Source organism: Leptinotarsa decemlineata, unplaced genomic scaffold, assembly GCF_025532065.1.
Source record: "Leptinotarsa decemlineata unplaced genomic scaffold, Ldec_3_MD MMD2_tig00026282_RagTag_RagTag, whole genome shotgun sequence".
NCBI lineage: Eukaryota > Metazoa > Arthropoda > Insecta > Coleoptera > Chrysomelidae > Leptinotarsa > Leptinotarsa decemlineata.
The window spans coordinates 5,948,109-5,962,188 of NW_027412668.1; the positions used below are offsets into that span (position 1 = coordinate 5,948,109).

General features: G+C 35.7%; 1 protein-coding gene across 5 annotated transcripts in view; it reads left to right on the forward strand.

Annotated features, from left to right (window-relative positions):
• Dgk (diacyl glycerol kinase 1) overlaps positions 1 to 14,080 on the forward strand; it is a 199,381-nt gene that overhangs the window by 38,604 nt on the left and 146,697 nt on the right. For all 5 annotated transcript variants that reach the window (XM_074179702.1, XM_074179706.1, XM_074179705.1 and 2 more), the window contains one exon: positions 6,981 to 7,057. In XM_074179702.1, the coding sequence (XP_074035803.1) occupies positions 6,981 to 7,057 (77 nt within the window). The remainder of the gene's footprint in view (positions 1 to 6,980; positions 7,058 to 14,080) is intronic.

The following is a 14,080-nucleotide window of genomic DNA, read 5'->3' on the forward strand; positions in this document are numbered from 1 at the left end:
ATAGTCCTGGAATTTAAGGTATAACGTTATTTGTTAAAGTTGTCGGTGGATGTTGAGTCGGTAATTGTTGAGTTGGATATTGTTGAATTTGTGAAGCTGTTTGTAGGATCGTTTGGTTTTTAATTGACTCTTTATTTTCTTTTGCATTTATCGTTGAATTTATGAACGAATCTGGATAAGCGTTATCTTTCAGAACAGATTTGATTAATGATATTTCTTTATTGAAATTTTCAATTGAATTGCGTATCGTTTTTGCTCTGTTGTGAAGACAATTTATTATACCTTTTTAAATACTCGCATGATGATTCGATGTGTAGTAAAGTATGTATTTCTCCTCGATTGTGCTCGTCATGACAACTGTTACAACCAATCAAACCGATCGTCGTCAATTCCTAATTCAGGCACAATTCACGAGGCTGGTTGTAACATATTCGAAAAGGAAACCCTCACTATCGGCCTACGCTGTTTTTAAAATGAACGTTGTGAATCAACTATGGTCTAACAATCTCTGGTCAACTATTTGCAAATGCAAATCATTAACGAATCTTCATCAAGTTGACGAAAGTTGCAAAATCTAACAATCTAATACCAAGGGGTTCAACTGTTGAGAAATCAGAGACACTACCACTTTTGCCGACCGAAATTCCACATTTTGCGATCAGAAAGAGAAGGGAAACGAAATATCAACGTCAAACACGAAATATGCACCGAGCTATGAATTATTCATTCGCCCACGGTTTCCATATCTATTATAGAAGTAGTTTTCGTAATCCGGGAAAAGTGTCAGGTTATTGCCCCACTCAGTCTACTTATTCATGGAATGATGAGCACGTTTTGAAGGAATATCTTGATATCTTCTAATCTAGTAGTTTATTAGGTAAATCAGTTTCCTTTCGCAATAATATTACATGACTTTTCCCAAGCATATTCATATTGTTTGTAATCCATAATTTTTTAAATTGTTAAAGTGATCTATTTTGTCTTTTTTCCCCATCTAGATTTGTAACCCTTCTTGATGGTAACATAGTACATAAAAGAGTGTGTATCAATTCGATAAATAATGTTACAATCATTTAGAATCCGTGGATGAACAAAATTTTACGTCGTTGGAAACTATACTTCTCCATCTTTATACAAAAAAAATGTGGAAATCTTCCAAAGAAAGGAAGGAATCGATCAATTTCAAAAGGGATTAACTCTATACGAAGATGTGTAGATCATGCAAAGAAGAAACTTTCAGACACAAACTGGAAGGAAAATCCCTCTCAAAACATCTACTTTCATACAAACATTGAAATGCACGAAAGAAAAATAATTTTGCTACAAATACTTTGATATGAACACTGAATTATACAAAAAACATTTTTCTCCATTCAGTTTGTGTTCCAAACATTTGTTGTGGAATTGAATCAGATATCATTCACAGGATTCCTACACAATCTAGTAAATGAAAGAGGTAACAGTTCACTTTCATGGAATACTGCCATCTTCACTGGTTGACATTTAATGTTTCGCCGTGTGTCACTTGCCTTATCATCTCTTCAGAACCAAATCTGGATAACGTAAACAGGGTGTAACTAAAAAAGTGTAAATTATTCAAGGAGGTGATTCCTCATTGGAAAAAAGATAGGATCTTTCATAGGAAGAGATTTCGTTGGAGCATTCCTTGTTAAGATACAGCCCCTTAAAGGGGGTACATAAAATTTTTATAACAATTTTTTTCACAAGCACTAAAAAAGTTAAAAATTAACCTGACGTTTTGTACTAACAAATAGACACTTAGCCAGAAATTTATTTGGTTTACCCCATGGTTGTAAGGGGTGGAAAACGCAACCCCTAAAATTTATTTCCAAGGTAACTTTTTGTCTTATCATTTATTCACCATTTAAAAATTTATTTCCGATAGCCTGTTTCTTTCTAAACAAAAAATGTCTCTTGGGTTTTTTGCCCAAAATAAACCAGTTCGCAGCAAAACATTATTTTACGAACAACTACAGAGATACATCGTCATAAATGCCAAAATACGAAACTAATCTATCTAGTAGGTCGCTATTAGCGATAGTGACAATTAAATTGGTATATCGCTGTCAGTTTGTGAATTTTCGAAATTGAATTAATTCTAATTGTATGTTGTTGTTCTGTCCTTAATTTGTTACTTTAATAATTCACTTGTTATTAAAATGGCATACACAAATGAGGAAATGGCTGATATTCATTACGTTTACGGTCTGTCGCAGTGGAATAGGTTAGAAGCTTCTAGAAGATATGCTGAAATGTATCCTCAACGGCAGCATCATTCACATAGAATATTTGCTCGACTTCATCAACGATTACGAGAATATGGTTCATTCGACAAAAGAAGGCAGGATTGTGGTCGCCATCGAGAAGTACGAACACCACAGCTTGAGGAAGCAGTAGTTAATTTGATTGAAGACCAACCTACTACCAGTACTAGAAAGATTGCTTTCCAGCTAAATGTTGATCATATGACGGTATTTCGAATTTTAAAGGAACAACTGATTAAATCACAGTCAAAGGAATCTTGTTTGAATTGAAAGGGGTATCTTGTTATGAGAGAAAAAATTTTGGGAAAGAGAGGTTTTGGCTTTCTACTTCTTCATATAAAAAAAATATTTCTTTTCATATAGTTGGCGAAATAAAAAGCCAAAATCTTTCTTTCCGAAAAAAATAATCTCTCCTGAAAATATATCACTTTCAGTTTATTTTGAACTCGTTCGTTAGTTGAATCGTTCAATACAAACCTCTTTCCCATTGTTAATTCAACATTAATTTCATTCTCCACCCCTTCTTACTCATTGTTTTCTTCGCAACCGTTATAAATAGAAGGTATTCATACAACCAAAACTGAATAACTCACGATTATCTCGTGATACCCGCAGCAATGAATTGTATTGCTGACCGTTCTATGAACCTTCTTTCTCATATGGTATACTATTTCCAACATGAAGATGATTAGTCTTAACGTACATCAGAGAAATTATGGTGACGTGAATAATTCCTCCGATGGAACACCTCTGAATATGGTGGCCCTGCTTCTGTATCGTGAAGTCAATTGTCGTCATGGTAACGCGAATATACTAGAATATTCGAATGTGGCATATATATATGAGAATGCCGAGCTGCAAGAACAGGTTTTTTTTTCTTCGGCGAGTGGAAACATTTTCGAAAGACACCTGGTCGCTCTGTGACCAGATAGCGTCGGATTTTTACCGACTAAAAAACCACTCATGAGTCAAGCAGGCTACACTGGAACCGCCCTCAGGCAATACTTCGGAATAGCAGACTGTAGTGATGGTTCCGGGCTCTTCCTTTTTCTTCAGTTCTTTTCTTTTCTTTGTCAGGATGATCTTGCGGAGTTTACTAACGGCTTCCCAGTTTTCTATACTTTTGAGCATCTTCCCTATCATGTTTTCCGGTGTTAATTCTCCTGTCGTCATTTCTGCGTTTCGTCTCTGTTCTTCTCAACGTATGCATTCAAAAATTGTATGTTCTACCGTATCTATCATTCCGAAATACTTGTACTCTTCTGTGTCACTCACTTTAAACCTAAACAGATACGCCTGAAAACACCCATGCCACGTTAGTACTTGTGTGAGGAAGTAATTCTCTTCTCCCCATTTTCTGTTCATCCATGGTTCTATGTCTCTTACCAGTCTTCTTGTCCCGTTGGCCTTTCCATCGTCTATCTCCCAAGATTGTTGCCATTTTTTTATAATTTGTAACCTTGCTAACCCTTTTGATACGTTCTTTTGTACCATTGTTCCGCCAGCAGATCTATTGGGAGGGTTCTTGCAATCATCTGCAGAGCTTTAGTTGATGTTGTTTTATATGCACACACTATTTTTATGACTGCTTTCCGTTGAACACTAAGTAGTATATTCCTGTATAATTTTTTTTCCATGGCTCTTTTCCAAATCGTTGCGTCATATAGCATGATCGACTGGGCGACTGAGCATATAATTCTTCTGCTACCTTCTCGAGGACCCCCAACGTTGGGCATTATCCTGCTTATGTTGCTTATAGCTTTTCCCGCTTTTTCTGCTATTTTTATAACATAAGCTCCCATTTTCATATTTCGATCCATGTGGATTCCCAGGTATTTATTAGATTCTTGGCTACGGATGTTCTTTTCCTCCAATTCGATTGTAATACTTTTCAGTTTTCTGCCTGCTGCCAGCAGAACTACCTCTGACTCCTGGGAGGCAAGCTTGAGTTGTTTCGCTGTCATCCACTCGGCTATATCCTTCACAGTTCTATTGGAAGTTATAACCAGACTTTCATTTCTTCCCACTACGACTACGGTTAGGTCATCTGCGTAGCCTATTAGGTTAACTTCCCTAGGGACATTCAGATTCAGTACCCCATCATAGTATATGCTCCACAATGTGGGACCAATTACGGAGCCTTGTGGAACACCACAGGTGATGTTCATTTTTCCCTTGTATCCTACTATTAACTCCCTCTCTGCAGGAACAGGTTAGATAGGTTGGATAAGATTAGTTCACAATGGAGTCAGTTCGAAGTTCAGACAATCGACGAGGTTGCAAGCGAACAAGTGGAGTAAGTACCTTTATTATATTGAAGTAAATATAAAAATGTTATTATTAAATAACGTTTGTGAATTCTAGTAGGTGTGTCACTTCTTTATCAAGAAGCTACATGTGATATGTATAGGATGTAACATTGGTATTGTCAAGAGATTGGTGGTAGTCATTATTATGAACATCTTATAAAACATGCATATCACTACTGACACTTATTATTATTCTCCCTTATAGATCGGAAATGGGTGGCCGTACGAACCTTCAGTTTGTGCATAAATATTTGTTTCTTCAAAGCCTTTGAAATGAGTTACATATCGATACAGGGTTCCACCTCATATTTTAGTGTGCAGCCTTTGGTGCCGCCCCTGTGATAGTCAATGTGTAAATGCGTAGAGAAGTAGATTCCTTCGTAAATATGCAATTACCAAAATTTCGTTTCTCCATCTTCACTAACTTCGGATATATTAGCCCGTACCAAGACTTTTCTGACACCCGGTAGTTTGGGGAAATACAATCCAGGATCATCTATGGGATTACCATTTAGGGTAGCACCTTTGCTGTTCGGGTTGTTTTTGGGACCCTGAAAAGTTTAGTGAGATACTTGTCGAAAACTTCACTTCTTTTGAGGAGTCATTTAAACATTCGAGGACACTTCATTTCTATTATCCCATTATTCTATAAGTCAGCATTCATAAAAATAATGAGAAATTCCTCGAAAATGAATCAATTCATCATTATGACACTCACAGAAAATATGATTTTCACATATCAAATATATACTCTATTATCGCTTTCTCAAAATTCTTCAGAATCTTGGGGCTCAGACATTTCACTTGTTATAGTGACGTGCCCAATAGCTTCGTGAGCTCAAAGGGGCGAATGAAGATTGATCAATCCGATTCTACTGGACTGGACCTATGGTCAGAAGAAAGATAATCTGAAGCTGCTTCAAAGCTGTATCAACGAACTATTTCGACTTGATTGGCGATGAGAATCCACGTTTGGCGAAAGGGGTAAGGCCTAATGGGCTCAGTAGGATTATCTATTCCTCAGCGATGGCTTATTGCATCGAAAGTAGGAAAGCCCAGATGAAGCAACGCTAGTGCATCAGCTGGTCGTAGCAAAAGCACTCACTGTGCTGGAGTAAATAAATAGAAGTGGAAAAACACTTCGGCACCAACAGGACCCTGACAAGATTGAGACAAACTATTGGTTCAACTATTATGGTGACGTAGAGGAGTGCTGCAAAATATGCGAATTTCTCACTAGGAAACGCCTAGTTTATAGCGACAGGATGAAGAATGAGCTGGACTGGAATGTCAGTGCACCGAGTTCCGAAGAGACGACGTTGTGTGGCTATACCGGTAGCTCAGAAGAAAAAGGAAGTCTGCCTTTAACTACAGAGGTATTGGAAAGGCAACCACTTGGTCGGTGGGAAGCCAAACGACTTGGTTTATCATCTACGTAGAAAGATCCCCTTCCATGTCACCACATCAACCTATATGGATTTGTGTTATCAAAGATTATAGTGGTCCTTAAGAGCATTCCATTAATACAGCATATGCTCTAAATAAGGATTGATTGATCCGATTCCTCGGAACTAGACATATGGTCAAAAGAAAGATGATCTGAAGCTGCTTCAACAAAGGAGTTCTACCTGATTCGCAGTGAGTCTTCGGCAGCTGCCGAAGTTAGCAGGGCTCAGCGAGTCTATATTCCTCTGCGATGGCTGATTGCATCGAAAGCGGGAGAGCTACATGAAGCAATGCAAGTGTACCAAATATGTACTGGATCATATCTAAAGGTTAGGTTAGCTTAGGTCAAAAGTAAGTGGGTCTATTTGACCTTCCACCGCAACCCGCAAAGGGTTTATTATGGCTCACACCTATAAGTATGTATGTTGAGTGGTCTTTCAGGTCAGATGGTAAGAATATGGCTCTGCCAAACTCTGAAAACCTGATTCGGTCCCCAGCGGGGCAGACACAAAGTACATGCTTTGCTGTACAGAGGTGACACACACTGTCATCCGACAGTCATATGATGATTCAAATGACAGTGACCTGTAAGAAGGCCTGTTAGACATCGTAGTTCATCTCTACTGTAGTCCAACAACTGTTTGGTATCAAGCTACGAAGGGTGAATAAACGCCTTGGAGTGAGCCAATCCTGGAAGATTCTGCCAGATGTCCATAAATCTTCTTCTCTTCTAGGTTCTTCTTCTTCCCTTCTAGGTTTGGTTGGCAAAACCTAAAGCGATGCCAAGAGGGGTAATTGGGTAATGAGGTAATGGTTTTATGAACTGGAAAGTATGAATTCTTCGAAAGCTTCGTCATGATACATCTTTTTATAACTTTGTATTTTATTTATCCTGACCGAATATGAATTTCTGAGTGATACATTTATGTTTTTATTTCAGATTCCACGAAAAAACTACAAGACGTTTTAGTAGAATTTTGTGGTGCCGGGCCTCCTTACAAACATAATCCAGATGGGGTAAGTACTCCTTTGATACCAATTAAAGACATCATCGTACAAGCTATTGACATGTTAATAATCTCTAGTTGAAAAAAAAGTTTAAATTGTGAAAACACATGGAACAATCACGAATGTGTGCTTTTATTAGTTCGTGAAATGCCAGTAATCATGAAATAATCCGTGAAATCCGCAAAATCTCCATTATCACAACAGTGTGTGATTGTTAGTTCTGATTTTACTGCTACTCGATCAAATAAATTTGTTAATGGATACAGCTATGCTCTTTCAGTAACATTCAAAATATAATGTATCGTTATGTATGTCAATGAGGAGTATACAATAAGTATGAGAAGTATCAGTAGTTTTACTAGAGGAACACATTTTTCAAACGATAATTTTTATTCAAATAAAAATTAAGCACATAATTAACTTCAACTTATTTGATAGAAAAGTTTGCAAATACGATATTACTGAGGCAAACTGATCTTATGATTCTTCAGAATGATATTCTTCAGATTTATATCTGGAACAGTTCAAGAATTATGTTATCTTTTTTCAAAAACAATAAGTTTTGCTCAATTTTTCCTCTAGTAGAAACAGAACGTAGTGAAAAAATACTGCTTCCGTAAATCAAATTTCACTGTGAAATGATCAAACATATCCATTGCCAGACCGATAATTGCTGTAAATAACACTATTAAGATGACTGTAAATCAACTGGATTGGACGTTTACAGTCCGCACGTCAACGTAGATCCAAAAAAGTTGGACTATGTACAGATTTAGCTGTATGATTCATATGTCGATGTGTTTATTAATATTCATTTATAGCCAAGGTTGAAAAATATCATTCGGTTATAATAATTTACAAATGAGACGCAAAAATGCTATTAGAGTTTTAGTTTTGCAAGTATTACATAAATTTACCAAATGAAATAATTCGCAATAAGCAAAGCTCCTCACTTGGAGTATTTGTTGAATTCTGAAATTCTACCAACTATAGATATTGTTCGTGGCCGACTTTCTCTAGAGAAAATCTACGGGAAGGACATCACTTAGACTTTGTGCTTTGGCAACACTGAGTGTCAGGTGACATCTGACGTTGCACCTTTGACATGTTTGACCATAACCTTGTTCAGAACGTTTTGATATTTGACAGCATTATCATATCATTGAGTGGAAAACAGTGCTATGGAAAAAATGGAACCAGCTTCCAAAACTTTCCTGTAATGATTCATTACGAATTTTGAAGTTTTGGTGCTTTTACTGTGAAGGATTAGTTTTTAGATAATAACTCTTCAGATGTGATAAGACAGGAAATATTAGTTTTTGCATACCCACTATCAATATGATTCTAAACTGTCTCAATTTCACAAGTATTCATAATTTCTGGAAAGTAGTTATAATCATTAAAACACATCGTTCAGCATTGCCATATTGGTCAAATAGTTACTTCATAGGGATTCAAAATATACCTTGATTGCGGTCACTCTTGCAGTTTCTCCGTTATTTCTCCAATTTAGGGACACGATAGTTTGTCGTGGTTTTTGGAAATTTGGAATTGTTTCAATAGAGCAACTATCACATACATACTCACTCCACTGTTGCCATCTTCCCTTTGCTGAATAGGTTATAAAACCACAACACGTGTTTCACTATAAAACACGTGTTGCGGATTTGTAAACTGTAAATTTTACAGTGAAGTTTAGTCTTCATCTTAAAGATGATCACTTGGTGGTAAAAGTTATATTGGTGAAACCTCGAGACCATTGAAAGTGCGTGAGAATGAACATCGATACTACATAAAAAATAGACAATTGACAGGATCTAAATTATCAGAACACATTTTGAAATTAGACGACGAAGATCGAGTTGAATGGAACAAGACAAGAATGATTACCAATGAGCCTCACTCTAAGACACGTAAGCTAAAAGAATCAGCGTATATTTTCATATCTGGAGATAATTTTATCTCTAACAGCTCCTTATAAATAGACTGTACTTGGCTACCCGTCTTGAAGAAAAATTTGGATAGTTGCGAAATGGCAACAGACTGATATCGGAGAGCACCTTGTATTACATCGAATGTTTCAGTTGTCAATCAACAACGTTGACATAATTTCATATTTCAAAACTCCTTTGACATCTGTCGAAGATGTTAAGAAATAAATAATCAAAAGAAATAACTGCAAATATCTTAGAATGGTAAATTTTCGGCGATTTTGAAAAAATGTTTGACTGTACTTACGTATTTTGATGCGTAGATTACGAATCCGAAAGAAAAAAGCGGCGCTCTCCCTTATTTAAAAAGTTACGGCCCTTCAAAGTTCAGAAAAGGGCAACTTTTCAGTCTTCTTTTTCACCAAATAAACTATTTAAAAACACAAGCATTTATTCACTAGGTCACCTTTACACCTTATTCCTCCTTCTTTGACACTTTTCACTTCAATAATCAACATTTTTCTCATAATAAAACTGAATTTAAAAACGAATGCTTCTGCTGGTGACACTCTTATATTTGTAGGTTAGATACTAGTGACATTTCAGAAAAAAGCGGTTGGTATTTGTCGTCACCTACTATTTTAAATTCGTAGATTTGAATTTTTAGTTTGACGTGAGAGAAAAATACAAAATGAATTTGAACGAAATTCATAATTTAGTGAAAGTAGGAAATAATTTAATTCTATATTTCGTTCAAATAGGAGTGTTTGCAGCAACAATACGTTGTACTAATTGCAATGAAGAGTGCAAATTAAATTATGACACTTCATGGTATAGATGCAATAGAAAGCGGATTATGAAAATACAGAAGAAAAAAGCTCAGTACATTTGTTGTAATTTTAAGAAAAGTGCCAAAAACCAATTTACGAGCTAAATAATTAAGGCAAGAAACATTTGAATTACTTTAGGAATATTGACTACATCAGTCCTACCAACCATATCATTAACTTTAAAAACGTAAACATTAACATTTTTATAAGAAAAATGTTGATTATTGAAGTGAAAAGTGTTAAAGAAGGAGGAGTAAGGTGTAAAGATGACCTAGCTTGTGTTTTTAAATAGTTTATTTGGTGAAAAAGAAGGCTGAAAAGTTGCCCTTTTCTGAACTTTGAAGGACCGTAACTTTTTAAATAAGGGAGAGCGCCGCTTTTTTCTTTCGGATTCGTAATCTACGCATCAAAATACGTAAGTACAGTCAAACATTTTTTCAAAATCGCCGGGTGTCCACAAAACGAAAATTTACCACGAAAACACATGACATTGAAACGGACAAAACGTTTGAAACGACATAACAGTGTTCAATTCACAACACATAAAACCATAAAAATTCCATAAAATTTTAAATTTTATTCTTTTACGAGTAGTCGAGCAATTGTTGAAAAATTATAGTTTCTCTAGCCACTCTCAATGATAGCAATAACCTTTTCAGTTGCCCAATATAATGAAATATGTTTATTTTAAATTTCAATACATTACATAAAACGGTTGATTATTTGAGAATTGAGGCGGAAAGTAAATAGAATTTCCACCATTTAACGATTGGTAAACTTCACTTATTTCTTTAGAAATGTTTTCTATTTTTATAACACTCAATATGTTGAGATGAACGTGCTAATCCGTATTGATGTATAAATAAATCTTCAGAAATGTTTTATCGTACTGAATGACGAACAACTAATGTGTTTTTCTAATCGGATGTACGTGGTACGAAGGAGTCATTTTGAGTCTGTTTTTCTTATCAAACTTAAGTCTGAAAAGAAACATGCAAAAAATTTACTGATTTTTGAAATCTGTCCGAAGAATAAATTCTTATTGGCAAAGCCTTGTGAGAAATATGAATAACATATAAATGAGATCACAATAGTAAAATCACAAAAAGTAAGTGATAACATGAACTGAAAAGAGACATGTAAATAACAAGAACAATGTTCATATGAAAGTAGCTGTTTCAGGAGGACTTTCTTTCAGTTTGTGTCTGAAAGTTACTACTTTGTATGATCTACACATCCATGTATAGAGTTACTTATTTTCAAATTGATTACTTCCTTCCTTTCTTTGGAAGATTCCCTTTTTTTTGTATCAAGATGGAGTAGTAGAAAGCCAAAAACTTTCTTTCCCAAAAACTAATAAACACGTGCAGGATATAAGAATGTGGTCAATGAAATTAAATAATTCAACTCAAACTGAATTGAATGAAAACAAATCAAATCAATAAAATACCGTAAATATTACAGTTAGTCATACTCAATTAAAATTATCATTGTAGAATTCTGCTAAGCAATAATAAGGTCTCACAGAAAGTAAGTCTTTCAACTCTTTCTCAAGAACGCTAAGGTCATTCATGCTTCTTATAGCTTGAGGAAGGTGACCTAACATTTTGAGACCGTTGTAAATAATGGAGTCTAATATAAATAAGTCAATGAACATGCCAAGGAATTCAGAAGTTGTTACATTTTCAATATGAATATTATTTAGATGTATAGCTGGAATCTGGCAACGATAGGACACTACTTTTGTTTTCGATAAATTCAAGCTCAAGAGATTTGAGTCAAACTAGTCTTTCACTTTCGTGATGTCACTCTCAGTAATTTCATACAACCTTTGGTTTTTTAGGGGCATGCCATAATATTGTGGTGTCACCAGCAAATAAAGTTAATTTACCTTGGATGTTAATAGACGACAGGCCATTAATGTAAATTAAGAATAAAAGCGGGCCCAGAACCGAACCTTGTGGGACGACGCGAGTAATTTTACCTTCATTTGAGTATGAATCGGTTTTGACCATCTGGGTGTGATCTGCTATGTATGACTCAAACAACTTGACATTAATTCTAGTAACATCATATCTACTGAGTCTCCGTAAAAGAATTTTATGATTAACGCAATCAAATGCTTCGGCTATATCACAGAAGACTGCAGCCACTGTTTCTTTGTCATTCATGTTGGAATAAACATTGTCAAGAAATGAAAGTATGGCATCGGAAGTGTTTTTTTGCTTTTGGAAACCAAACTGGCAATCACTTATTGTTTTATTTTCATCCAGAAAGCAAAGGAGTCTTGTTTCAACTAATTTTTCTACCAATTTAGCCATTGCAGGGATTAGAGAAACTGGACGAAGACTTGATCGACCATTGATGAATATTTCCTTTGGCAGTGCTAACACAATCGACTTCTTCAAGAAAACTGGAAAGATTCCTTCTCTAAATGAAGTATTTATTAGACCAACTAATACATAGATATATTGATCCTTTGTGCTACATTTCATAGATGGGGTCCGTAACAGTGAGTTTTGTGTTAGCTTGACAGCTATCACTATCGATACTGACAATTCTCTTAATTTCATTTCAAAAATGATTCGCGCCAGATCAATAGAGGAAAAACAGGAGCAATCTCTATTTACGTCGAGGCTGGCCGTGATTTTAATGAGGCGAAAAGGGTGTTCTCCTGATAATGCGATCTGCAAATATATCAGGAAATTGGTTGAAAACTTTCAAACAACTGGAAGTATAGCTAGAGCTAGAGCTTAAAGAAAAGCGGACAAGTAGTAGAAATCGTTGCGAATAACCCGCAACAGTTCGCGACTGCTCGTTAGGATGACGTCCTAAAAACCAGCGTCAAGAAATAACTTAGAGCAGCGTTTCCCAAACTTTCTTGCGTGGGGACCCACCTTCATTGTGGATTTTTTTTTCGCAACCCACATATCAAATAGTATTAGGCATAATTATTATTACTAATTATATTTTTATTATTATTATCGTGAAAATTCACTATTGAGGAATACACCTCTGAAAGAAAATGGTAAAGATGATATAATTGAAGATGAGATTCAGTAAGAAAAAAGACTTTCAATTAAGAATCTTGAAACTAAACAAATACAAAAAATGAAAATATGAGACTTATGTAATTAATGTGACTTGTGGAGCTGGTGCTTACGATTTACAAGAGATTCTATATCTGGGTTGAAAGTTGAAAGCTTTAAACGCAGGTCACTTTCCACACAAAGCCCATTTCTATATTCATTTTTTAAATATACCAAAGTGGAGAATGCCCTCTCAAAGAAATATGTGCTCTTTTAAGGCTATGTTCGAAAGAACTGGATACTCTCCCCTAGCCTTTATCCAAAATGGGAAAACAATTCAAAAGTATTAAGTGTTTTTAATCTGTTTCCGCGACCCATCCAAATTTCTCCCGTGACCCACTAGTGGGTCGCGACCCATAGTTTGGAAACCACTGCCTTAAAGAGTTATTCACTGTTGTTATCTCTTGTGAGTGGCGTTGTTCCACCCTGAAGTGAGCATACGGCAGATGATTACATCTACAAGCTGCACATCCTCTGCGTAGTTCCCGCATCGTCCTGTTTTGACATAGACCATTGCACATTTCTCTATCACCGATAGCATGCATCATAATCAAGGACTGATAAAGATCCTGCACTCCAGAGGCATAATAATGTCAGTGTCGATAACAAAAATTGCTATTACAAGCGTTAAATTCAACATCTTACATTGTATATAAACAAGTTAAAGAATTATTGATAAACATCGTGCTCACTTCAGATTTTTATGGCATTTTTCTTGATATCTACTTCATCAAATTCAAAAATAGAATCGGTTGAGAGAGAGAGAGAAATTGATAATCTATCAAACGAGTTATACTTGACTCCTAATCGCATTCATTATCTAAATTTTATATCGCACCCCGCCGAGAGGATGGAAGTGGCTAGAACTCCTTATTTCGATTTTATTTGACCACCTTGTATATAACTTTCAACACTTTTGGCACATTTCTAACCATCTGAAGGCTCTACTTGTAATCCGCTTTTTATTTACTGGAAATGCTTTCCAGAAAGTCCTAATTATTCCAGTAATGAAAAGGTTTTCCGGTCGTGGTGCGGGATAAGGGTTTCTCGCCGAGAGGCAAAATTCCCTAAAGAAGATGGATGATCATAATGAAAATACGAGATGGGAGAAAAGTTATAAATATGTTGGGGGTTCATAATTAGAGTTTATGACTCGCCGAATGATATTCAAAGGCAGGCGTT